A 27,201-nucleotide genomic window follows, 5' to 3' on the forward strand; every position below is an offset into this window, starting at 1 on the left:
CAGGCGGCCGGGAGGTTTTCACGTCAAGAAAGCAGGCGTCGGGTTTTTCGCTGCTTCTCGTGAGAGAGAGGCTGGTGCCGGGCAGGGGCAGCCCGCTTCCCGGAGAGGATTTGTCCCGGGGCTGGCTCCTGTTGCAGTGATTGTGGGGACGGCTCAGCCTCGGCAGTAACCCCTGAGCGTGCGGGCACCCGTGCCAACGCCGAGCCAGGCTCCTGCTGCCATTTCAGGCAGAGGTGAGCCCATTCCAGGCCAGTAGTTTGTTTTATTAAGAAATACGAGCAATGAAACCCAAGCAGTATACAGAGGACAGACCCTGCGTGAGCGCCCCTCTCCATGGTGAGGCCCTTCTCCTCTCCCCTCCCCTCCTGGAGTGCCCGCCTCACGTCTCTGCCCTGACCACGGCCGTTAGGGGACTGGGGCACCTCTGCTCCGCGAACTACACCTACGACACACTTCAGCAAGCCCGAGTTTCTAAGTACGGCTGAAGCATTGCAAAGAAAAGAAAGAAGCCAAGCCACAAACAACAAAATTCATCAGCTCTGGAGCTTTTTACTCTATTGTCATAGGTTTTTCCTGTTACTTTAACCTTCATTCCCACCCTTCTGCTCTCACTTCACCGCCTAATGTGAGAAAACCACGGAAAAATAGGGAAGCTTCACCAATTCTTGCTTGCCACACAGTGAGCACAACCGGTCCTGTCAGGAGGGGCACTCTGGGTACTGCTAACCATGACAGACACCTACTAAATGACTCCCTAGGAGAAGGGGGGGGGGGAAAAAGTCATACCTTTAAGGCAGGGGGGATCTTACAAGGAGTTAACATGCAGGCACTGGGAGGAAGGAGGAACTGGTGCTGGGAGGTACTCACGATGCCAAGCCTCAGCAGGACCCAAGAATGACTCCCCGCAAAATCAGATAACCTACCTAAGAAACACCCTAATGTCAATGCACCGATGTGCACTTCTGTTTGTAAAGCAGCAGCAGCAGGTCTCTTTCAGATAACCATGACATAGTCTAGGACTGACTCTGCTTCCGTAATGTTTAGATGCTCTTGATGACAGAGAAACAATACAGGATTTTTCATTGACACCAGGAGTAATATCTACATAACAACAAAGTTTATTTTAAACTTGTTAAGAGAAGTGTTCTGCCAATCAAGTTCTTTTGGATTAAAAACTATGGTCACCTTCAAAATGATCTAAAAGCCAGGTCTCCAAGCACTGAAGAAGATCAGATTTATTGACTGAAATCATCAGATTTCACATTTTACTTAGTTTCAGAAACCCTGACAACCCTCACCTTGTCATTGCATTTCCCTGAGAACTTTAAGAAAAAGAGGGAATGCAGAAGTATGCTCAGGAGGTTCTCATTTTTAGAAACAATGAATTTCCATCTCTTAAGGCTAGGCAGACCTCCTACAATGTCCGAAAACAAAAGGCAATTTTCAGCTTGATTCCATAGTGAATAAATGTGATATTTAAAGAGTTCTCTGCAATTTTTAGGTGTGGTTATTTGCTTTTGTTCTTCAGTGTCTAAAATAGCTTAGTTAAAATAACTTACTTTGAGCACAGACAGAACAAAGAACTTTTCATCATTTTGCTATGAGCCAAGCCTCCCTAAGCACAGCTCAATTTTATCTACTTGGACTAACACGGTGATATGCCAATTAAATATTCACATTATAAGGAGATCCTGTTAAATATGAAGCCAAGACCTTTTTGCTACAACCATTCTCCCTGTACAGACCCTTCCACAACATAACAGGATAAATCAGAACAGAGAAGGATACACAATGAGAATGCATACAAGTTTCAGCCCACAGATATAACACCTAGGTATCCCTCCAGAACAGTAGCTTTCTTCTTCAAAATAGAAAAATATGCTCTTTTGCAAAAAGATAAGGAAAACGACAAGAATTTGGCTGTGTAACAGAATGAATACACTATACAAAAAAGCCCAACTTAACAAAGAACAATAACACATTTGCTACTAAGCTGGTCTCTAATATCTTGTACACTTGAAATCATTTTCATTTTCTTTGAAACAAACACACTTGACTATCCTTACAGTACTGTTTAAAAAAGCTCTAAGGTAACTTCAGCTTGCAACAATTTATGTACAACTCTGATTAAGTGCTGCATGTAAACACATAAGTAGGATAGTTTTGAAAAAGACTCGACTTTAATCCCAAACTCAATTTAAGCACTGCCAAGAAAACAAAGATGAAACTGGTAATAAATATTATCATATATAATTATGACACCATAATTATATGATAACATATGGAGATAATATTATATTTCCATATATTATCTTTTTTTATTATTCTTTTATTATTGCTTTTTATCTCCATCTTGATGCTATCAAGTGGCATACAGCTCTTAAAACCTGGGCACTTAATTTAGGTGCCTGAAGGGAGATAGTCTTATAAATCTAACTTGTGAATAAAGAAAAACTGAATTTGAGCCTAACTTTACAGGACCAACAACCTTTGCTCCACAAATACTAAGCCTTTTTTTTTTTTTAACCTAAACAAAGTGCAAGAGCTTGCCTCGTATTTTAAAATTTTAAACCGAAGTAAAATCCTTTTCAGTTTGGCCACATAGTCCACTCTGACATCAAGGGAAAGTTGCATACCGAGGCCCTACCACATAAACAGCATAATTTGTGTGCGCAGAGTAGGACTGACACCTCCTCAAAGGATCAGAGCTGTTGGGGATACACTGCAACACCCAGTGCCTCCAAGACACGCTCACGCAGCCAAACCACCATGTCTGTGCTCATCGTGCTCACATTCCCAAAGTTGTTTGTTTGATTTTACAGACAACTTAGAAATGGAGATGGAAAAAGCTGCACATTATACAGATTGTCCTGGGATATTAAGACCTCTTAGGATGAAGCTACAGAGGTGCCTTGTCCCAGGTGAACAGTCCTGACAACACATCACCTGCTGGTTTTAAGTGGCCAGTTCTTGGACCTTGGCCATCTCCTGAATACATAACACTGAGGGCCAACCCTTCTTTGGTTCACAACTTCAGAATGCTTGAAGCCATCTCTGCAGGTCTGAACTTCCTACAGACATGGTATCAAATAGGAGATTATTAAACTCACACAGGGCAAATTCTCTAAGAAAGTTTTCTTTTAATAGAGGACAGTCATGTCAAGAACTCATCAACCAGCTTTTTCCACATCCTAGAGTTAAGAGTTTCAAAAACCAAGCTAGGTTTGGGCTATACAGATCACAAAATTTCTGTTTATCTAGGAGACCATGACTGTTGGTGAATCATTTTTAGGGAGGAAACAATACAGAAAAGATTAGACACAAATCATTGTATTTTCAGAGAAAGATGCTTGAATGAACGGTTTAATTTTTCAACACCCGTACTTCCTTCTAGAGATGGAGAAGGCAATCAGAATTGGGCAGAAAAATATCTAATTACTTTAACATCCTCTTAAAAGGAAAACCAACTGTAACAAGGGCAATTCCCCATTGCTCATTGGAATAAAACCTCGTGATTCTGTGGGTCACTAGCATTACGCACATTTTCATAGCACTTTTTTTGGCTGCTTGCCTGTCCCATATGGAGAAACGAAGACTGTTAGTAAGGTTTTGTGTTTCTGTTACCCAGTAGGTCAGTTCTAGCAAAAAAAAGTCTACACTTACAGAATACAAAAAAAAAAGTATCCTTTCGTTATAATTACAACTGGTTTCTCTAGAGAGTGCTAGAGTGCATACTCCAGAACTACTTCCGTAGCTTAGGAAAATCTCAGAGACGTGCAATAGTACTATCACATGAACAAGAGATTTTTGCAACTCTGAACAGGATTATGAGATCAAGTTCATGTTAATGAGCACCTCCCGAAAAACGTTATTCTGCAGTAGTCGTACAAGTTATACTTACAATCCAAACTGCTTGCTATAGACTACCTAACACATGCTATCATTCACTGTACAAAGACTGATTTTTCAGAAGCATTTGTTATGAAACATGTATTTAAACTTCTCACTTTGTCTCTTGTAATTCTTTAAATAAACTGAATTTAGAATACTTACCTAACCACGTTGCAATAAGAACAGAGTCAATTCCCTCTATAGGCTCACATATTCTAGCAACTACTGGATGTATTTGCTGTGACAAGTAGTATTGAGTATCAACAGTAAGATTGTCTTGCTTTTGCAACTGTTCTGGAGCATATGCTCGCTGGCTGGCACTGAGATTTGATCCATCCTAAGACAGGAGACAGAAATAAAAAGGTATGAAAAAAGTAACATCCACATTCAGTCTATACAACGGATTATGCTTCAAATATTATTTATTATTTTAATACAAAATTGTTACACAATCACTCTTTTGCTTGATTTATTATGCATCCAAAACAAATCCAACAGTAGTAAAAAAAAATACACTGCTGATGCTGGCATCAACTAGCAAGTTCAAGAATGTAAATCCAGCTTGTATTATTGCAGCCTACACGTGCAAATCAGTAAGAGTAGACAGAGTAAACAGTCCCATCTGTCAATTCTGAAATGCACAATGAAAACACATTGTTACCATCAGCCCAGTTAAAAATATGCAGAGGGCATGCATTTTGGATTCACTTTGTACTAAATTAGCATTATCATTTTGCACAACAAGCAAATTCCAAGTCCTGGATATTGAAACTATATCTCTTTTGCTATGAAATTTATATGCTTTGATTCTATAAAGAAACAAATAGAATGAATGGTCAGAGAATGGACCACCATTTATTGGCATGAAAATAAATGACAGAGGCAATAGCATCCAATTGAAAGAGTAAAAAAATACTGAAAGAAACATGGCAACACCTCAAGCCAAAAGAGGAAGGCCACTCAGAGGCTTAGAGTATACATTAAATTCTTCTCCAAGTCAAAACAAAGACGAGGAAAAAATAAATTTGGGAAGGTAATTAAATTGTAAACAGTGTTCACAGAGGAATTAAGTATCAACTCTAAAAAGACTGTACTCTTCAGTAGAATGCAACTTATTACCAGTCCACAACTACACTAGGAAATTATATTTTTAATGTGCATCAAAATCCTACAGCAGAACTTACAGTAGGATTTTAACAAGTATTCAGGAATAGAAGTAAACCTTGGAGGGGTGGGGGAAGGAGACCAGAATGTATTTTTTGCTAAGTATACAGTCCTCTTGCCTTTTTTTTTTTTTTTTTTTTTACAGCCAAATAAAACTTAGCATTAACATGACACCTTCCTCTTGCAGATAAGGCAAGATACCGGCTTCTATAGGGTCAGCAACCATGGACTGAAAATCCATCACTAAAAAAGACAGACTGCAAACCATTGGTCCCTCCTACTCCTTTCAGACAACTCGTATTCAGAACAAAATTAATTTAGGACTATTCAGCTCATCCAGCTGCTTTGCTAAAATAATTGTAATGCAATTCCTTCAGCTCTCTTCTTTCAACAAGTACATTCTTCTCTTGCATTGTGTCATTGCTCAGCCATACCCGTGGCCCAGCTCTCGTAAGTCTTGGCAGCTTCTTCATACCAGGATAAGAACTCTCAATTAAGTAAAAAACAATATGTTTCAGTTTTTAACGATAAAGGAGATGAAATAGGGATCCGCTGTAGCATTCACAAGCCCGTCAGTTTTGCATAAGAGATCCCTTGGCTCATTTAATCCAACTCAGTTTTTATTTTTTTTTTAGTCAAATCCAAACTAGAGTATGTATTGTAAGAAAACGATATCCAAGTCACTCATGCACTCATACCTAGCTACTAAGAGGTCCATGTTTCATAACATGTTTAAACACTTAAAGGACAATGATATCAAGCTGATATCAAGCATTCAAAAATCAAGCAGTGGAGTTTTTAGGAAATCCACGACTCTGGAGCATCTCTCTGCTGTGTAACAGCAGGTAACGTCATGACATACATTCCACACGTGTCACCTACATGTTTAATGTTTCTTCGGCATGCACAGCAGACAGTGCTGCCTAAGGAAGAATGCTAATTGCTTCCAGTCTTCAGCAACAGAACTTAGCCTGCCTCCTTTTAAATGGGCACAGACACAGCGAAGTATTTTCAGGCCAGGTTACTTCAGCAGGAAGCGCTAATAAATATTAAGCAGATGGTCAAACACACGGTACGATGACTAAGAACAGTGTACTGGTATTAAATGAAACTAAAAGGCTTACTGGATTTTATTGTAACAACTGTATTTCCCAGGAGAAGCAGAATTTACCAGCAGTCAGAGAAGATGACAAGGAAAGAAAGCTGACTCACTCAAGCTTCATTTAGTAGAAAGCAACCTCAAGTAATTCCACAACGCTTCCCTACAGAACTTCATCAGGTGAACTTACCAGCAGAGGGAAAGAAACTATGCCTGTTTTATGAGCTGAAAAACACTGATGACAATAAAGAACTTCTGAATAAAAAGCAAATCCAAAATGTTCCCCAACTAGTTCTACAGGACTCTGAGCAAGCTTCCATCAACAGAGGGCAGAAACTTTCTTATGAGTTTTATGCCTGTGGAGGTTATGTTTTTCTCGAGTTCATGCTCAAGATCAGAGTAACAAGATCGCTGTGGAGAAATGGCTGGGAAGGCACAGTGAAGTCAACGATAATGAGAGGGGAATGGGTTAAAAGCTTCTACGCTTCACATAGAAGGGTGCCGTAATCCCTTCCCACTTGCATGTGGAAAGGAGCGTGGCACATTCCTCCCACTGAACCGCACACCCAAACACACTTATGCCATGTTCGTAAGGGCATTTTTGAACACCTTCCAGCAGCTTAGCTTCACAGCAAAGGAATGCGACTAAATGTCAGTCTTGGACTCTTTGAAGAGTCAGAGTACGTGCGATGCAGTATATACATATATTTAGGGAGTTACTTGTAGTATTTTGGGGATTGGAAGGAGCTGGTGATTCAATTCTGTTCTGATCCAATTTCCAACATCTTCACAGAAGAAAAAAAGCTAAGGTTATAATGCTGAATCAGCAAAATGAACGACTAGTATGGGGTTGTAGACAAAAATAATTCCCAGATGTACGAACAGAATAATTTAATGAAATTTGTAAAGCGGTATTAAATGTATATTTGACACTGATACACTATCACATTTAGATAGGACATCTCCCCGCCCCAAAAGAAAGCCCCACAAAAATTGTCAACAGCCCAGGAAAAAGGAAAATATGTCTTAGTGCAAAGCAGTTCAAAAAAAAAAGCAACCACTTCACTGTTCTGGCTGTCACTAAGATGATGTCATCTTAGGAAGTTGTAAAAGCATTCACAAGATAAACACCTGAAAACAGAAGGCTCCTCAAATTCCCCGGTCTAACCAACAGTCACTGAATCTGGCATCGCATCTATGAACTCAAAAGACACAGGCTGAGACTGGAATGACAATATTTAACTGCCACCACCAAAGAGCTTTCCAAAACTGACAGCTTCCTCGCCACCAGAACTTTCGTCTCCTTAAAACAAAGGTTGGATGCATTCCTTAAAATTAATTTATTAATATTAATTAATAACAAAAAATTAATTTCGGGAAATTTTATAAGCCACTATATGGAAATCGCCAGATGAACTGAACTGATCACAAGATTTTTTTCTGACCTTATGAAACCAAATTTATTATAGAAAACTGTTTTAAACTAAAACAATCTCACTACAAACATCAAAACATTTTCCCAGGAGTTGGTTTTCCTTGTCATCTCTCAAAACAATATCTAGCATTCAGCTATAAATAAAGACATTTTTACCTGACAAATGATATATGACACTGTATCTCCCGCCTTCACCTTTCGGCCTCCTTGAGAGTTTATCCACATGGCAACATGCACATGCGGTAAGCTTTTTTTGTCAGGATAATCCTGTGGATCTTTTGTCAAGGCCTAAAAGATCAAAGGAGAAAACAGAGACATAACTGTGAGAAAAGTATTTTACTTCAGTGACAGACAACTCAGAACTTTAAGAGACAAGACTACACGGTAGCTATCTTCATCTACCTACTATTCACTTGTACATTAGCAACATGAAAAAAAAAAGATATAATAGAGATATAATGCAACCATTTTCAATTTGAAGTAATTGAAGTTTAAAACATTACACAAAATAGAAAAACAGAGCCAGAAATTTCCCCCTTAGCCCTGCAGTAGTTCAGGTCATAAAGCAGATCTGATTATCAAGCAGCTAAGTGTATTTTAACAAGCTCTGTATCTGCATTTAAACTATGACTGCATTTAAACATTTCCATGCGTCTCATACTACTGAGATTTAACTCAGTAAACTGTACATAAAACTGTATTGTTATATTTAAATATTTACCGTTATCCCAATTCTTAAACACAACTTACACATTTGACTAAATAGGGAAATACATAGATTATCTCCAAAGTAGTAAAACAGGAAAATTCTGCATTTAAAGTGAAAACTATTCCATAGGTATTATTGGGACACTAAGTACTGTGACAATATTTGCAGTAAGAACAGTGTGTAAGAAATGGATGACAAAATTTTTACATAAACCATAAAAACCACTGTTTTCTCTAACAGCCGGATGACAACCTGAACAAATTTCTTAACTGATTTATTAACACAGTCTTACAAAACAGGTGACCAGCTGGCAAAAGAAAGACACTTCGGGTAAAGTAAATTCGGGATATCTGTTTCACCAGAACCATGAGAGGAGCATATAATATCCGATTTATTAAATCGGACACCCCTGGCAAGCAGGAGAATTTTGAAGACCAAAATGTAAGTTTCATTGAGGATTCATAAAAATAAACCAAGAAATAACACTTTTTTTGCTAAAAATCCTGTAGATAAAGCAGAGTATTTTGCTTCTTGCTGTAGTAAAGTCTTGAATGAGATCTCTAAGTGAATATTAGCTTCCTTCTATGGAGTTTTAAGGGGAAACAAACTGACAACACTATGCTTTTATATGGGTTTTCTATAAAACAGAACACTTGGTTCTTTTCTTTTCATCGTTTTCTTCAGTTTAAGTATTTTCAACCAGAAATACAAAATAACGATTTGAGAGAAAACTTCTGAAAGCACAAGCTTTCCCGTAATTCTCAAAGTCCAGAACCAGCGGACAGGAGAGCAGGATGGGACAAGACACAAAATTATTATTCTGAGAAAACAAGACCAGCTAACAGCTCAACAAAGTGTTTTTACCTATATTGTAGGACCTCTGCAGTATGTTCTATGCTATTTGGTATCTCACAAAACAGGATACCAATTCTAGGAAATTTCAGAACAGAAATTATTCTGTAATTCTGTTCTCTCATTGGGAGTATGTAGTCAAGCTTATGCATAAAACAATAAACACTGAGCTGACAGCCAAGACGAAACATCAGTGAAAAAGAACAGTATAAATGCAATAAAAATAAATAAAAATACTGTTTAAAATAGAGAGGGTTTCTAAATATATACAAAAAAACACACAACAAGCAGCTAAGGAGAATGAACACATAGGAAAAAACAAAAATTGTCAGACAGCAGCAGACTTCAGATTGCTTGAAAAGATGCCCCCCAGAGGAAACAACAATTAATATGCATGCACAAGTTTTTATTTTGTGGTAACGTTTAATTTTTTATACAAGAGGTCCACGTAGTAACCATGTACTAAAAGAAGTCTATACCCTTTGTGCATACAGGCAGGCTGGAAAAGAGCTCTAAGACCAAGTCCAACCATCAACTTAGCACTGCAAAGCCTACCACTAAACCATGTCTTTAAGCACCACATCTACACATCCTTTAAATACCTCCAGGGATAGTGAATCATCTACTTCCCTGGGCAGCCTGTTCCAATGCTTCACAACTCTTTCAGGGAATAATTATTTCCTAATATCTAACCTAAACCTCCCATGGCACAACTTGGGGCCATTTCCTCTTGTCCTGTCAAGTCTCGTGATCATATCCTTCAGTCTAATGAGCTCAATTGATGAAAACGAAGAACATTCCCATCAGAATTATTTGTGAAAATCCAAATAGTTAGCACTTCTGTTATTTCACAGCATCATAAGGATTAAAAAAATCTTTATCAGGAGTATCAAGAACAGTAAAGCTTCCTGAGACACAAAAGAGCTGAAACTTCATTTACCTTGTTTATTTCATACTGATTTACTGGGATCTGGCCATTCATCACATTTTCTCCAATTTCTATAAGCCGCCTTTGAATGTTTTCCACAATTATGTCTCGGGGCTGATCAGACAGAATCTGACCAATTATATAGCTGCAAAAACAGTTCAGAAATAAAGAAAAGCTTAAAACACGCAAAGCCGTTACAGCACATTCCTCCCTTCCCATGGGTTACCTCTACAAGTTAAGGAAACTGAGGATGAAGTCTGATCCAAAATTTATAGAAATTTGCCTGGATATATATTTTGTGTTGTGTTTTATTTTATTTATTCATTTATTTTACTAAGCAAATTATTGTAAATAGTTCTAATGTTAAACGGTGGTTTGGAATTGCTGAGTCCAACTAGATTCCATTTTCTGTTCCAATTTGCTTTGCCATTTATTATTGCACAGCAGGTATCTGAAATGAGGGGACTGAGGAGAAGAGAGAAGAGAACACACAAAGTTAAAGCAAGCAAAGTCTTGCCTATTTCTGTAAAATGTGGTTGGGAAGATCTGCCAGCTGCAGAAGAGTTAGTCACTAAAGAACACTCTCAAACATTTGTATAGCTTTAATTACTAATACATTCCTAACTTGGAAAATTTTGCTTCTATTATGATGCGTCTTTTCTTAGAAAATGCAAGTCTTAAGAACAGTAAGCAAGTGTGTGGTGTATTTTTACAAATGTAAAAAAGTACTCATTTTTAGATGCATTTGGACCACAATTTAAGTTTTCAAGAGGCAGCGTGCAATGTAAGTTGAGTCAGTCCCTTGATGACCATCTCTCCATCCACTCCAGGGTGTTTTTTTCCTACATTGTTGAAAGTATTATCTCCACTGAAGTTGAGCACAAAAATGTCCTGTGCAGTAATTCATAAATCATCAATCCACTATCCATCATAATGTAGTATCAGAAGAGTTTTGTTTGAAAAATGGAAGAGAAACAGTCTTATGGAAAGCTATCTTCTCTCTTGCACACTTAGGACTGCTTTCTTAGAGGATGCTGAGACAGTTGACCACCAGTTTCTTTTGCCATCTTTGAAAAAAATCTGAACCTATGACTCCAAATACTAATAGCACCTTCCATTTTCACAAGATTGCAGCTGTGGTTATTATACTACATATACAAAATTGCAACAAATCAAATGCACTGCTTCCACAGAAGCTGCAAAGGCAGTGGAGCTAGTGACATCTGGACTTGCACAAGCATAATCTAGTGCCAGAATGTAATGTTTAGCACCTCCTACAACAATCAGTTGAGGTACCCCAACTCTGATGTTTGCTACCAATCTACACAGGCCATGGAACAGCCACGTGGTATCAAATGTTTATGAAGCACATATTGTTCAGAACAGCAAAAAGAACAATGCCACAAAAAGAAACTCACTTTCCAGTTTCTTTTGCAAGATCACACCAATCTCTTCGGACTATATCCAACCCTTTGAGTTCTTGTTTAGTTACGTATTTCCCATCCCCTGTTGGTTCCACAGTAAGAGCAGCGTATTTCTTCTTCTTTAACAACAGCAAGGACTTGAAGACTCCATCAATATCGATCTCCAGCAATTTATACAACTTGTTCACTTCATTTTTGATCTGTGAATGCACCAACATTAAAACCAAATGCAACACTTTAACTGGACAAATTTAACTTTCATGAAGAAGTGTATCGTTTTTAAGTTTAAATCAATTAACATTATGCACCATGTGTTTGCAGACACATTTTAAAGACTTAGCAGAATCATTAATTGTGAAATTAACTACACAGTAGTAACTACTATTAAAGTTAAGGTTCCCCCACTGGTTTCCTAAGGATTTACAGCTTGGTGTATCTACCTCCCTAACAAAATTAAGCAGAGCAGAGAAGCAGGGTAGTGAATGTGACCTTGCAGATAACAGACTTAGGCCCTTCTTATTAAGACAACTACTTCACCTAGCCTCTCACATCAATTACACAAGGGGGTTCAGAGTAGGAACAGACAAAAGATGGCCCCTTGGAATACAAAACCTCCTTTATAAAAAAGGTACTTTGCAATTCTTGACAGAGCAAACTTAAAAAGACACTCCCCCTTCCCTGGGACAGGTGGGAGCACTACGGCTGCATCCCAGAGCTCGATGTGTATACCTCTGGGAAAGACATGCACATAAATTGCCAGTGTTTATTTACACCCTTCCCCACAACATGCCTACACTTTCTTTAGTCTGATTTCTCTGAGAGGAAAAGGCGTAATTCTTCTACACTTTTCTACTAATTTGCAAACATTAATTAAAACAGGTCATGCTCCTTTAAAACAAGTGATCTGAGATAAAGAAGTACATGGGATAAAAAAAAGCCAAATATTTGACTCTAAAAAGAATCATGTAGGCTCAAAAACCTACTTATTCTCCAAGTAAACATGAAGCAAAGCCAGAAGTATTTAACCTATTATGACAATTCTGCCACAGATTTTTAAAATTATTATTGAATGAAAAAAATTACTATTAAATGAAAATAAGAAGATAAAAACATGCAGATGAAGTAAAATTAACTTTCTTAAAGTAACTTTCTTATACACTAGAAATGTAAATACACCTGAAATTATGAGCTCATGTGACAAACAAACCAAAAGCAAATAAAAAAATATAAAAAAAAAGAGACTTCTTTCTTCCATGCCAACAATCCTCCTGCTACACATACTTAAAAATCAATATATTAATCCTTTTTTCCATGCTCCAAAGATGCATCTACTTCTTAAAGTACCAACTTAGCATGAAGGCATAAGTATTCTCAAAAAACTCAGAGTGTTGCTGGTCTTAAATTTACAAGACTTTCATAGAATATTAGACTAAAAATAAATAATAAAAACGTTGTTTGTTTTGGGGGGCAGAGCTTCCATAGCTCTCATTTTATTTTCATTGCAATTTCTACCTCTCAAAAACAGATTCTCACATCTTTTCTTTAAAATTTTCTTACTTTTCTTCTACAATTTTAGACAACTGTAAAAATTCCACATCGTCAGTTGCCAATTTTTAATCAAACAGATCTCTTCCATACCCAGTACACTTTGTAAATTAATATTTGAATTTACCACTGGAAATCTGATGGCACACAGAGTGTAATACATACTACATAACTAAAAAAAACGAAACTGATTGATGTTTCTCATGTCAAAACACAAATCATTAAAATCAAAATTGTTTTTGCTTTGTAATTGTAAAGTACAATTCCTCCAAATTAGTTCCACTGCAGCTTACCAAATATGCAGATAGTCTCCTGATAATTTAAATTGGCAAAAATGCTCACTATAGAATGACACTTTTCATTTTAATTTGATCACTATAAAAAAGCACCGAGTAGCTACACCTAAAGGTAGGGCACTCTGAGCTTTCATTACCACGTAGCTTCCAAAAGTGGTCAAGTTCTCCCTCATCCTGTCCTAAACTCTTCTTCTGCCGTGGGGGTCTCTCTCAATACCTTTGGCTCTATTCACAGTGCGAGAACACAGACATGCAGGAAAGCTTTAAAAAGAGTAAAATTCCTTACCTTGTTCCCCAGCTTGAAGACCTCATCCAAATTGGTACTATTAGTATTTATCATAATGGAATCCGTGTCTCCATAAATCACTTCGAGGTTCATCTAAATGAAACAAATAACTTTACAAAAGATGGAGGGGCTTTGTTTTTCAAAGTCCCACCTCATTTTCAAGATTCAAAGAGATCATTGTCCATATATTATTACTTAAATAATAAAAAGCAAAAAAATGTAAATTTTTACTGAGAAGTCTGTAAGTCTCATTAAGACATATTTGAATTCAAAGAGAAAAATGAAACAAACCACTGCTATGCTAAAAACAAATCACTAGTTGCATACATAATAAGTAGTTAAAATTTTACTATACAGTGTTAGAAAAATAAGTCAGTGAACAGCTCTAATCTTGAGAAACAACAGGAACTCTAATCATCAATAGATTTGGGCTGCCAGGACACAAGAAGTCTGCTCAGACTCAGAAAGACTACCGGACAAGTCCGTACTATTCAGATAAGGCATTTATTTAGCCAACGTGCCTGAAGGATTTAAGTCAGGTTGTGTCCCACCTCATTTGTGGTCTTCACAATACTATTGCAGAAAAGTTACTTTGGAGTAAAAACAAAATCAAAACAAACTAACAAAAAACACGAAACAGTGCACAGATAATTTATTTCAAATAACTCTACTATAAGTACTGGCTAATGGACACAGAAATTGACAACACCACAGACAATACTGTTCAGATTAGGATGATCTTTCAATTTTTTTCAAATTTTGCACGTGGCTTAACATTTCTTTCTTCCTTTTTATTTCTGCTATTATCCAGTTACTGGCGTTGGCCCTCCCTTGGCCAGCAGATCTTTCAGAGAGCAAGCTTCTCCCTTTGGATAAGAATCTAGCTACCACGACCTATACATTTTTTATCCCCAGGTTGAACTACTGAATGGTTATTGCTGGAGATGAACACCAACACCTACTTGATTCCTGCTCTCTAACTGAAACTCTGCCCTTCGTATTATGTCTCACTCTGATCCTCGTTAACAATTCAAATGTTCTACTCTTGAAAAGACTGTGTTCAAACACCAGACTTTTTACCCATAACCAAGAGTGACTACCATAATACTCTGCGATAAGGGAGCAAACTCTGGACAAACTGAATCACATGAATAAGTCTGAGGTGTGTATGAAAGGCACGGCAAGGAGGAAGGTGAAAAGAAAATTTGTCATCACCAAAAACGTCACCAAAATATGGCTACATGCATCCAATAACATAGTATTAGCTTGAAAAATGAGAACCTGATGGCTTCACTGGTGGAGAATCAACACTGCTGTAAAAACTACAGCACGGCTATGTCCATATGAAACTCCATACAGTCAGAAAAACACCCTGTGATAGAGTTTAAAGGATGCCAGAAAATAAACTGTAATAAAACACTAGAACGCATAATGTAACAGGTCTGTGAGTAAACTCTAATTAGCACTGTTGCTAATTTGCTTGAAACAGTTGCACATAGGCTTCAAGCAGGGACTAGATCATATCTGTGCTAGGAAAAGAAAAAAGCTATAATCCATTAGGAAGGATTACATTTGTAAACCAGGCATCCTAAGATGTGATTTCAGGTCTATTTGGGTTACAGCTCTCCTAGAATAAAAAATTTCACCAGGTGTGCTCTTTAAGGGTAGTTGTTTAATGAAAATGCTCAGCATTACCTTTTGCACCATCTCCTTGGTATGCATCAAAATCTGAAATGAAAAAAATAATCAAAGATTAGTGTATGATATAATTACAAGTTAACGCACGCAAACACATCCATTAGGTTGCTAATTCCAAATGCTCTCACCTTTCAAAACAAAGCAAACCACCTCTCTCCTGGCAACACACAGTCGCCTTGATACTCCTATTACATGACTAAATTCTCATCTGACCTTGTATTAATGCTATTATTAACTCCCCTAAAACAAGATTAAAACAAATCTCAAAATTGCATGTGCACACACACATTCTACACTAGGAAAAAAATAAAAAAGAATACTGAATCAAATGCTCAAATAAAATCTCATCAGGAAGTGCCAGAAAGAAGGTTCTTGCAGTAATTTAGGTCAGTGATCTTCTGCCTTATCTCTTGATGTCACTGAGATTTTTCTCAAAAAAAAAAAAAAGTCCTGTCTTATTCAGTACAGCCTGGATGGTGCTTGCTTATCAAGAAGCTACTCAAAAGGTTGATGACTCTTCCAGTGATCTCAAAACGGATCATTAAAAAGCAAACTCCTTGGGGAAACCAGAAATGGGATGGGGAGTTGGGGCAGAGATAGGACACAGATGTTGAATCAGTGGGCACATCTGTGTGTAACCAGGTTTGTTCCTCAGCCACAAGTGCATTCCAAGGTCCCTGAATCCTCTGAATAGAAATTCTTTGAACTTCATCAATAGCTATAGAGACCTCACACAAGTAGGGTGCTGTCTCCATCTCTAATACAGGTCAGCATACTGGAGAGGGGCAGAAGAGTTTATCATCTGAAGCCAAGACATCACTGCAGCGCAGAAACAACCAAAGAAAATTAGCATGATGAAGAGGAAAGCATAGCTGCAGCAGCAAGGACTTGGTGAAGTTTGCAGAGCTGCGTGAAAGGTAGGGCAAGTATTTAAGTGCCTGGTCTGTTTTGTGCTTGGTCCTGTTCCAGGTGACCTTTTACATGTATCCAGGATGGCTTGTTCAAACACAGTCCAGGTTTGTTTACTCTACTGCAGTTGCATCAGTGTGGTTAAACCCTCCTGGTTAACCAATTAGAGCAAAAGCAGCTTTGTGGGCTGGATGTGAAAGTGGCACTTCCACTGCATTCTTTAACTACATCACCTTCAACTACATTCTTCACTTTTCCACTTCCAAGACCCAACTCCCTGCCTCATATACTCTAGGCTCACCTCTACAAAATCCCATTCCCAGTCCCTACTTACCCTAATTCCCATGCTTCCCTTCTTTATCTTCCACCCTTTCCCAGTTTCCTGTACTTTCTCTCAATTCACCCATTCCACTCTAGGTCTGATCTCATTCTCCCTTTCCATGAAACCCTTCTTTTCTCACCCTTCCTCCAACACCTGCTCCATTCCTTCAGGCACACGGCCGTGTTTCCCCTCTTTTCCCCGTTTCCTGTCCTGCCAGCATCCAGGTGCTCTGGCACATGGTTCCAGGCTCCACCTGTTTAGTCCCTGCTCCCCGGTTTCAATCCTTACCCTCCCCACTCAACATAAACTTCAGTGGTTTTTCAGCTAGTCCTGCTACTGGCATACATTTAATTTCTTAAAGAGGATGACTCTGAAGCACTTGTTACAGCAAAGACAGATCAGAGGCTATTAGGTCATTCTGTACAGTTTGGTACTCCAGCTTTAAGGATAGTCAGGCAACATACCATTTTAACAGATTATATTAAATTTAACAACCCAGTTAAATTTTAGTATTCTTTTCATACATTAAATTAAATGGCAATACTCCTTGGCCATATTTGCCAAAAAAACAATTGCAACTTGTAGTCAGGAAGTCTGTGACCAGGAGCTAAGCAGTAGGAATTAGCAGGGATTAGGAAAGAAAAAGGACAGAGAAGCAACAGGGTAGAATTGTTTCTGTGAAATCCCGTAACCTCCACGAAGCCAACGAGCCTAAAAGAAGTCCAAGAGTCTTGACCATCTCTATTCCACTGCTGCCAGAAAACAAATCTGAGAAAGGCAATGTATCCATCTCCACTTAACAGTACACAAGCAGGATGACAACACTGCCATTCCTTCAGTATTAATATCAAGCATCTTTAATATTGCTGAAGCTTAAAACAATTATAACAATGAAACCCAGAGAGTATGATGCTCCACTGTGCTTTTCCAGTTTGTTTTAGAATTATGCACCACAGAATTACATGCTGAAAGCTATATTCATTCACCCTGGCATTCTTATTTTTGCTGTCCCTGACTTTGTAAGCTTAATATTTTCTTTCAATATAGCTTGCGTTTATACATATTTTCTGGCCACTTTCTTCAAAGAAGAAATTTCTGCACATAAGGATGGAGTCACTCCCGCAAAGTACAAAGGCGTGGACCTGAGCAAACATAACATACCACACGCTTCAGGGAACCTAAGGAAAGGTTAGCTTCCAAACCGCAATATCAGCCTGGCACAGCTGACTCACAATGAATGACCTTACCAGGGTTATTCCCCAAGCACATACGCATACCTATGAATTTATCCTCTCCGAGTCAAGTTCAAAACATCTGGTTGTTTTAAAGACCATCCACTGATGCCACAAACTCAGTACGCTGACAACGTGATGCCTGAACTCTGCTTAAGTCCCAAACTGGAAAAAGCTGAGCTGGCCTCAATCTCCTACCCAGACACAGAGCAAAGAACTGGAGAACAGGAAAATGGTGAGTCTGAATGGCAGGTTCTCTCTATACCGTATGTGCTCAGGTACATCTGATTCCATTTTAACCAAAAGCTTTAAAAAGGCATTCCACTCACCCATTCCCTAACAAGTGAGTCAGATGGCACTGTCCCACCACCTTTACACGGGATTTTGAAATTTTTCTAGAGACACATGTCACTGCTGTATGACACCAAATTTCACATGCAGTCATTAAAATTCTAGCTTATTCACCCCTCCACATCCCCCTTCTCTCACTTATTAGATAACTCCTACAGAGAAAGGTTTTATCTTTCCCTTAGTACTCCAAAGGGGAAACGGGAGTCACTGAAGCACAATTAAACACACTGGACAGATAAAAGAAGAGTTTGCGTGTCAAAGAAAACAAGGCCTAACATTTGTTCCCCTCAATAATTTCTGGCATTTTCTCCTTCATCATTTGAAAAAAAAAAAAAAAAGGCTATCTATAAATAGTTAGAAAGATAGCATTTTTTAAAATAGAATTATCCCCCACTAAAAAAGGTTTGGCTGTGCAAAGACCATTTCTCAATTGTCTCCGAGGACAGCAGAGGATGTAGGTAATTACAAGAGGGTCACAGACAAGTTAGCTTCATCAAGTGACTGGCATATGTTAGTGCTACCCGGTCTGACAGAAGATCACTTGTAAGTGCCAACAGCTACAAAACAGAAGGTTATAAAGGCTTGCTAAAATTCATTAATAAGGCAGTCGGTAGTTATCTGATTTCACAGCAACACCTGCATATTTATCTTCTCATTACCAACTGGATGATGGAATTTTTTTCAAGCACATTTAAAAAATCTGCCAACTTCAAGTATAAAAAAATAAACTTTGTGGTTAATTTTTCCCTTAACAAAGTACAGCTGTTGAGAATAATTGTTCAAGATCTTACCCTGTAATGTCAACTGCAGCAGAACAAAGAGTATTTAATTAGCAAATCTATCCAGTAATTCAACACCTATTATATAAAATGCCTTCGTGATTTTATTCAGGATAATTTGCTAAGAGGGTTATTACTGACATTCAGATGAAATTTAAAATTCCTACGCAAGTCGAGTCATAATAGCAGTAATGATCCCCCCAATCAGGAGATACTGTGTCACGCAAGGTTCTTTTGCAATGCAGCAGCCGATTTCCTGACTTCTTAATTCTTGGGCTCAGCTCAGTGAGAGCCCTTCACGCCAATATTTCAGTCAGCAATACATCCTTAATGGGACTCTATTAAAATACCTAGAATAAAAATGACTTTTTTTTTTGTTAGGAAGAATGACAGCACTGCTATCATATCAATCATTAGCAGTTTCTCAGAAGCGCGCGGCAAAGGAAGGGAGGTTTATGGTGAGGCTGGGAAGACAGAAGAAAGAAGGAAGAGAATAGGAAAATTGTTACTCGTTAGTTTCCTTTTGCAAATAATATTGCGCTGCTCATGAGAGCTGGATTGTCTCCTATTGCAGGCAATCCAAGTAGGAAGAATTAATTGCCTGGCAACCCATCTGTACAGCCATGCCCCTTCCCCCCAGCAAACATATACTTCTGAAAACCTGTGAACTTCTCCGCACAGCCAACATCTGTGAAATTCCATTTTAACTTTCTCCTTGTAAAAGCGAGGCCAGCAACACACGCGTGCCCTCGCCCATGAAAAGCGAGTCAACAGAAACGGAAAGATTGCAATTGCAGACAAACCAAAATGCAACATCGTGTCCTAATTCAACTCCAACTCATAATTACTTAATTAAATGAGAACATAATTTAAGAAAGGGAATGATTAAAAAACCACAACTATACAAAGAACAGCTTTTCCATTACATCAAGTAGTTTTAAACACACCTTATTTAAAAGCCACTAAAGAGCGTCTTCCGACAAGAGGATGCTTATGTGAGAACAAGCTAAGATTTCTAGCTGAGCTACAACAGAACAGGATAGGGCACAAAACTAACGTGCAGTGCAACGCAAAGATTTCTCCTGAGGATGTACAAATTCTCTGTAGACTCCTGGAGCCACAGGCACGAAGAAACAGAAAGGGAGACATGATCAGGTTGAAAAGACTGACCAGAATGATTACAAAAATGCTCTACCACAGATGCATAGCAAGAAAAATCATTTATTCCCTCACTTTGCACAAGGAGAAAAACTAACACTCACATGGCGCTGACAAAAACTGCATTTTTGAAGACTATTTTGTAGTCACCTTGGGTAGACCTGAGATTTTGTTTCCAGCCCAGGTGTTTATTTGTGTAATTACACAGCAATACTTCTGGCACCAGCTTTAACCATTGATATTAGCCAGCCCTTCCCACGATACAGAGGAATGAACAGACAGAACAAACCGTGTTCCAGTACGTATTGCCCCAAACTTGCCTACATAAGCATTTCTGCACCCTGTATTTTTACAGCCCACTCATTAGCTTTGTTACTATTCTACGATAAGTAGCCTCTAAACCATTGCTGCAGAATATTGCAAGAAAACTTTTAAGGAGGATTTTCAAAAGAAGGTTTCTATCACTGGACAAAAAGGTATGTATGTCGTAAGAAAAAGCGAAACAAAGATGTAAACCTTGCTTGCCACAAAGAACGAAGCATCCCAGTGCCGTGTTTTCATTAGACAAACAGACTCCATTTAGTGGAGCCGGAGTGACCCAATCCAAACAGTTGGTAAATACATTTGTTTCAAAGAACTTTAATTGAGCATTTGCTTTACTTAGACAACGCATTCAAAGTTTTATTTCCCCAAAACATACAGTCTTAGATAAGATCAAAAGCATCAGAAATACACCACCCCATGCATCCAAAATTTTTCCTCCCAAGTTTTTTTTTTTTCAGCAACACTGAAATTACCTGTCCATATTCCACCAGCAAAGTTGACAGGCAACACCACAATCTTGCTGGATGCTATGTAGAAAAACAAAACTGGATGGTGCACCAAAACCAAAGTGAGAATGACTCCAAGGCATGAAGCAATGTACACAAAGATCCAGTGACACGTTTACATGACAACAAAAGGTAGGATCTTCTGCCTCACAAACAACATAAAACGCACAAAGAGGCGGCATCAGAAACATCCCGAACACAACAAAAATCATGCGTATATTTGTCACATTTTGACAAGGAATGCAAAGATGACAGTAAAACACTAAAGAGGATGATATGAATCAAATTACAACTCGAAGACAATGTTCCCTTGGTGCCAGAAACAATTATATATCTTTAAAATTCTACAATACCTCCACTTCAGGTATTTGTGGTAAGCTTTAATGAAAAAAACAAGAAAAACAGAATTAATTTTTTATGAAGCTACACCCTTATTGGTCATTTTGTACAATGTATTACAAATTATACTATACCAAAGTAAAATTTGGCCAATTTTGAAAGAACTGGTTTGGTACTAGGACAGAAGAAAAACAATGACACGCACTCCCTACAGCTTTGGATGAAAGTTTAAAAAAAAAAAAAAACACCAAACAAGAAGTCCACACCCAAAAGCTTCTTTGTTGGAAATTCAATTAAAAACTTGGAAATGGAGAAACCAAGTGCTCAGCAACAAAGCTGAACACTTGACTGAATAGAAGTTAACTGGTCCAGCTCTTACCCCACTTCTGGGTTCTCAAAGTAATAAGAATACAATGTCAGAGTGGGCAACAAGCTGTAAAAGGCATCTGTACAGCACGGGCATTTTGTAACTCTCAGGTCCGCAACGACTGTGGCCAGAGAAACCACGTAACAGAACCACAGGCAGGTAACTGAGAAGCATGGGGGCTCACAGCCCACCCACTGCATTATTTTCTTTCTGTCCAACTCATTCAAAACTGACCACCTAAAATGAATAAAGAAGCAGGGAAGTTCTTCCTCCCCCCTTTCAGTCTATGAAAATAAAAACAAGATTTGTAACACCTAGGGCCCCTTGAAGAACACGGTACTCAAACCAATTTTAGCTCATTAACTTTTCTGAATAATTTTTTATTTAAATCCATTAAATACATCTATGCTTGATGAACATTTTGTACTTAGCTAGAAGATGCAAGGAAACCTTTTGTGCATTTCAAGTACATTGCACCTACATCAAAAGCTAAGTTTATGAAAACCACAAGTAAAAGCACTTCTAGTAAACAAGAATATGACAAGCCTCATTTACTATTTCCTAATAAAACCAAAACATGTGTTAAGCTATTCAATATTTAAATGAATACACACAAGTATAACCTCCTTAGAGTAAAAAAGCAGCACGTGTTTTAGTGAAATGAACAAACGTTTAAACAGAAAGACTTCATTTTACTTTGTTACCTAAACTTAACTGGTTTAACATATTTAGCAACTGAGAATCAGCCTTTCTCCAGACAAACAAACAAAAAATGACAGAACAGTAAACAATTAAAATGAATTCCTTACAAAACCAATGTAGTCTATTTGGTGAGACAAGTTAGAACCCAGTCAGGTTTAAACCAGAGCAAAGACTTAAATTTAAGTACCAGCAAATTCTATTTCTGAATATGAAAGAATAACCATACAACCCTCTGCAACAGATTTATGTTAAGTTTAATTTTACAGACCACCTGCAAATAATATAAGCTTGTTTCCCTCAACCTTGAGCTGACAGGAATGTAAGATCTCTGAATACATACCCATTTCCCAGATAAACTACTCTCATAAGCATATATCTATCTTTTTTCTACAGAAAGGATCAAGGAGTAGATCTCAGACTGTCTTCACTACTGGAAGAAAATACTTTTTCGAAGAGAAATAAGGCTAATACTCAACAACCTCAAATAATTATTAGTCTGCAAGATTTAGTGAAGAAACTCAGAAGACCAAAATATTTTATTTTTTAAGCAGTGGATAAATTCAGTGCCATATCAAAGATATGACAAATTTGATGACAAATTCCTTGAGAGTCACAACTCTAGAAGGCCCTCTTTCCTCACTTTCAACTACTAAAAAACATTTCATTACAAAAAGAAAGGTCAGTTTTAAGAAGGATCCCTTAAGGATACAAGGGAACGTGGTCTGGCAGGACATGAATCTGAATTACTTTGCTACAGTTGTACTGGTTTGTGTACTTTAAGTAATACCACAACAAACCAATTCCCACCTGATGAGTACTCTTAAAAGAAAAAGGGCTTCTACATAAAAACAAACAAACAAAACAATTTTACTTTAAGAATCACAGGCACTTTTGCAATAAGCATACCGAATAGAGCAACCTCTGTATAAACACAGGTATGTTTCACTGAAAACAATCCTGAAATTTTATTCAAGTGAGAGGACATGCTAGTGTTCGTAATGAACATTGTGTATGAATGTCATGTACATCAAAAAATCCTTGAAAGTCGTTTCAACAGCTTTAAAACCAAGCTGTTCTTTCATCAGGACTAAGTGGTCGTCTATCAAAACAACATCTATTTCAATTTAGAGATGGTTTTTAGCCTCTAATTAGCCTCCAAAGAAAGTTCTCTTACCTAATTTCTTAAATGTCAGGCAAGATTTTCATACAGCATACAATTTTGCTTCATTAAATTAGATATATTTAGACAACATGATGGTTGTTTATAGAAAATTAAACAATGCTCATTCATCCTTCATGGTTGCATAGCTGGTGCTGGCAGCAGGGTTTTGTTTTTTACGATCACAGAACCCTTGTTGAGGGATCAAAGGTTGCTCAGACAGCGCAGGATTCATCTGACTACATGGGGCAAAATTATCTTTGCCGCCAGGCTGCCCAAGCTGGTAAGGAGAGCTTTGAACTAGGACTGACTGGGACAGAAGCACATCACCAGCTATCAAGGAAGTGGCAGACCAAGACGGGAAGCAAAGGCCGGGCATGAACTGAATAGGAAGGACTCTATAAATCACCACAACAGGGCTGACAGGAGTGTTTTTCAAGCACACGTAAATAAGGGAGTGCCTACAGGACAGCATTATGGAGAAAGCTCTCACACCTCCTCAGGGCATCAGCATGACTGGGTACCTCTCTGAAGGGCCTGTATGCTCATGTAGGCAGCATGAGGAACGAAGAGGAACTCCAAGTCGGCATGCAGTTACAGGGTTATGACTTCACTGGGATCACTGAAACATGGTGGGAAACACGATGATCAGGAAGGCTCCTGAGGACTGAAGAAAGGAAGTGTCACTGGTAGCCTCAAGGTGGGCAAGATGACCTCCAGAGATCTCCTCCAACCTCAGCCATTCTGTGAAGGATTATCCAGGGAAGCACAGGCTGCTCCAGCCTCAGCACAGTCCCTGGAAGAAGGTGGTGGAGCAACTAGTTGTGAAAGCTCTTTCCAGATGCACAAAGCACAAGAAAAAAAAAGCAAGAAACAAAGTGCTTGGGAGTGCTCCGTGTGGATTTACAAAGGGGAAATGGGGCTTAACCAAGCTGGCAGCCTTCTGCAAAGAGACGACTGGCTTGGTGGACGAGGGGAGAGCGGTGGCTGTTGTTTGCCTTGACTTTAGTAAGGTGCTCAGCCCTGTCTCCCATCCCGGCCGCTAAGACAAACTGACGAAGCATAGGCTCGGGAGTCGGGCAGGGAGACAGGCTGGCAGCTGGCTGACCTGCTGTGCTCAAAAGACTGGGACCCACAGCACCACGTCCATCCGGAGGCCAGCTGCAGGTGGCCGTGTGAGGCTGGATGCCGGCCCGGGGCCATGAGGTGCCCGGGCGATGGGGCAGGGCATGCCCTCAGCAAGTCTGTGGGCAGTGCAAAACCAGGAGCAGAGCGAGGCGGCTGTGCTGCCACTCAGTGGAGCCTCAATGGCCTGGAGATATCTTCTGGTCTACAGGAATCTCATGAAGTCCAACAAAGGCCAACGGCAAGCCCTGCACCAGGGGAGGAACAACCCCTCAGGCTCTGGGACTGGCCAGCTGGACGGCAGCTGTGCAGAAAGAGACCTGGCCATCCTGGCAGACTCTGTGTTGACCATGAGCCAGCCGTGTAACCCAGGGGTAGAAAAGGCACCCAGGGCTGCGTGAGGTAACGTTGCCAGCCAGCCGCGGGAGGTGATCCCTACCCTTCGCTCAGCACTGGTGAGACCCATGTGGGGTGCTGGGCTCAGCTGAGCTCCCTGGTACAGTAAGGATGCGTGTGTACTGAAGGAAGTCCAACACAGGACCACAAAGGTAATCATGGGAGTTGGAGCACTCTGAAAGCATCCAAAATATTCACTCCAGATCTGATACATTATAAGCCTCTCTGATTAAGGAAGGAGAAATTGCTGTACATTCAGCTTCCTAACTCTACTGGGATGTTCAGGTTTCCCTGAGCTACTCAAATGTGAAACGTAAGAGAACAGTCAGGTGTACACAGACTGCTACAGCAACCAGAATTGATCTTAATAAGTAAACTATATAGCAAAAACAAATTTTAGGATTGCCCAAACAGGCAAAAAAAAAAATCTGCTCTAAGATGAATCTTGCTGCATCAAAGAAGCAACTGAACAAGCCTTTTGTCGTGTAGAAGCATACACACAAAGTACTGGAGACCAGGAAAAACTGTCGCTTCAAGTAGAGAAACCTTAGTCTTTTGACATCGTGCCATCTTTGCTGGTTACAACAGATAAAGTAATTCAGCGTGCATGAAATAAGCACTGGTAACAAATGGAAATTTTACCAAGGTACCCAGTCAGGACTAAATAAGCATCACTGAAGTCTCAGAAACTCCCAGTCACATTTGGTAGTGATCAAAGTAGTTAAAAAACAGGAGTAGGGCAAGTACCACCTCCAGTGTGTCCAAAGACCAGCCACTGTACTGCTGGGGCTCCTTCAGTCTCTTCAGGCTAGCCCCTGTGGCAGCTCTGAACTGCCTTCTTAGGTGGCATCAGGGAAATAAACCCGTTTTCAACTCTCCGTGGGACATTTAACCTTTTCTGCTTCAGGCAAGACCTAGTGATTGCTCCAAGGATGTGAAAAGACAACTAGGAACATGCATGGTTAATAACATGAAGTCTCAATCAGATTTCCTATTTGTTCAGCGTGACCTCTGTACAGCACTTGATGAAGCTGACCTGGACACAGACAGAAAGAGCTTCTGAGCGCGTCTGCCAGTCAGCCATAGTCTTTTTAGGTCATTTCTTTAAAATGAGCTTCCTGAATTCTGTCTGCTCCCCACTCCCCCCCAAAAAAGATGGAGTTCTTGAGCACATAAAAGACCCCCTTGCCCTTAAAAAAGCAATGCTTCTGACGTACAAACAATGTCAGAAATAGTGGGCTACCAGGTGGTTTTAAGCTATATGGCTAATTTCTGTCATGCACCAAGAATGGAAGCATATGGAAGAAAAAAATCGAAGTAATTTAAAAAGTTTGTTTTTCTACTTTTAAACTTACTACAAAAGAAAATTACTAATTAACAATCCTAACTTGCCTGTTAAACAGGGCTTGCTGCTGTAAGTCAGCAAGAAGAACTACAGGCTGCATTGGGGCAACTTCAATTTCCAGATTTTTCCTATAAGGAGATATAGGGGAAAAAAAAAAAAGAGTCCATGCCAATGGAAACTACTGCCTATCCCCACATCCACAACAGCAAGCATGTTACAATGTTACAAGCACTTAAAGGAGCTATGTATGGAACAATATTTGATGTTACGGGGCTCTGGTAGAAACAGGAACATGCTCTGTGACACCAGATTCCTGAAAAGGACAACCTTCTTTTCAGTCTTCAAGACTGCCTCAGTTAATGGTCAACTGGTTAAACAACAAACCTGAAATAGCAGTCCACAGCATTTTTAATACCATTTGTGTATTCAACAGCTTCACAACAGAGGACACCTGCACTGCTTTTAAAAACAGAACAAAGTTAGAGGCTTATCAAAGCATTCGATTTAATTTTTGAGGACTTTGGACTCATGCAAAGAAATGACCATTTCAGAAGTTACTTTTACGTATCGGTCTGTTGTTAAGCACTGCATGTACAGCCCATTTCGGTATTTAGAGATTCCACACTAATAGCAGTACGGCTTTATTGCTAATGAAACCAAGTGGTTAAGATGTCATTATATGATACCACAGGATATGGATTTGTTTGTTAATAGTACAGAGAATGGAAATATTACGACTAGGAAAACAAACAAATGTATTTAACCTTTCAACGTGACCCTCTAGGAACCCAAACTAAAAACTGACTTTCAGCCACCCATCAGATTAAAGTAGTGGGGTGTTACCACTTGTTCAATCCACA

General features: G+C 39.0%; 1 protein-coding gene across 5 annotated transcripts in view; it reads right to left on the minus strand.

Annotated features, from left to right (window-relative positions):
* The window catches only part of POLA1 (DNA polymerase alpha 1, catalytic subunit), a 221,499-nt gene that overhangs the window by 117,838 nt on the left and 76,460 nt on the right, over window positions 1–27,201 (minus strand). For all 5 annotated transcript variants that reach the window (XM_083836819.1, XM_083836820.1, XM_083836822.1 and 2 more), the window contains exons 27-32: window positions 15,325–15,357; window positions 13,630–13,722; window positions 11,497–11,702; window positions 10,091–10,223; window positions 7,746–7,877; window positions 4,054–4,228 (exon numbers count right to left, since the gene is read on the minus strand). In XM_083836819.1, coding sequence (XP_083692945.1) covers window positions 4,054–4,228; window positions 7,746–7,877; window positions 10,091–10,223; window positions 11,497–11,702; window positions 13,630–13,722; window positions 15,325–15,357 — 772 coding nt within the window. The remainder of the gene's footprint in view (window positions 1–4,053; window positions 4,229–7,745; window positions 7,878–10,090; window positions 10,224–11,496; window positions 11,703–13,629; window positions 13,723–15,324; window positions 15,358–27,201) is intronic.

The sequence above is a fragment of the Anser anser genome (genome assembly GCF_964211835.1).
Source record: "Anser anser genome assembly, chromosome: 1".
NCBI classification, from domain to species: domain Eukaryota; kingdom Metazoa; phylum Chordata; class Aves; order Anseriformes; family Anatidae; genus Anser; species Anser anser.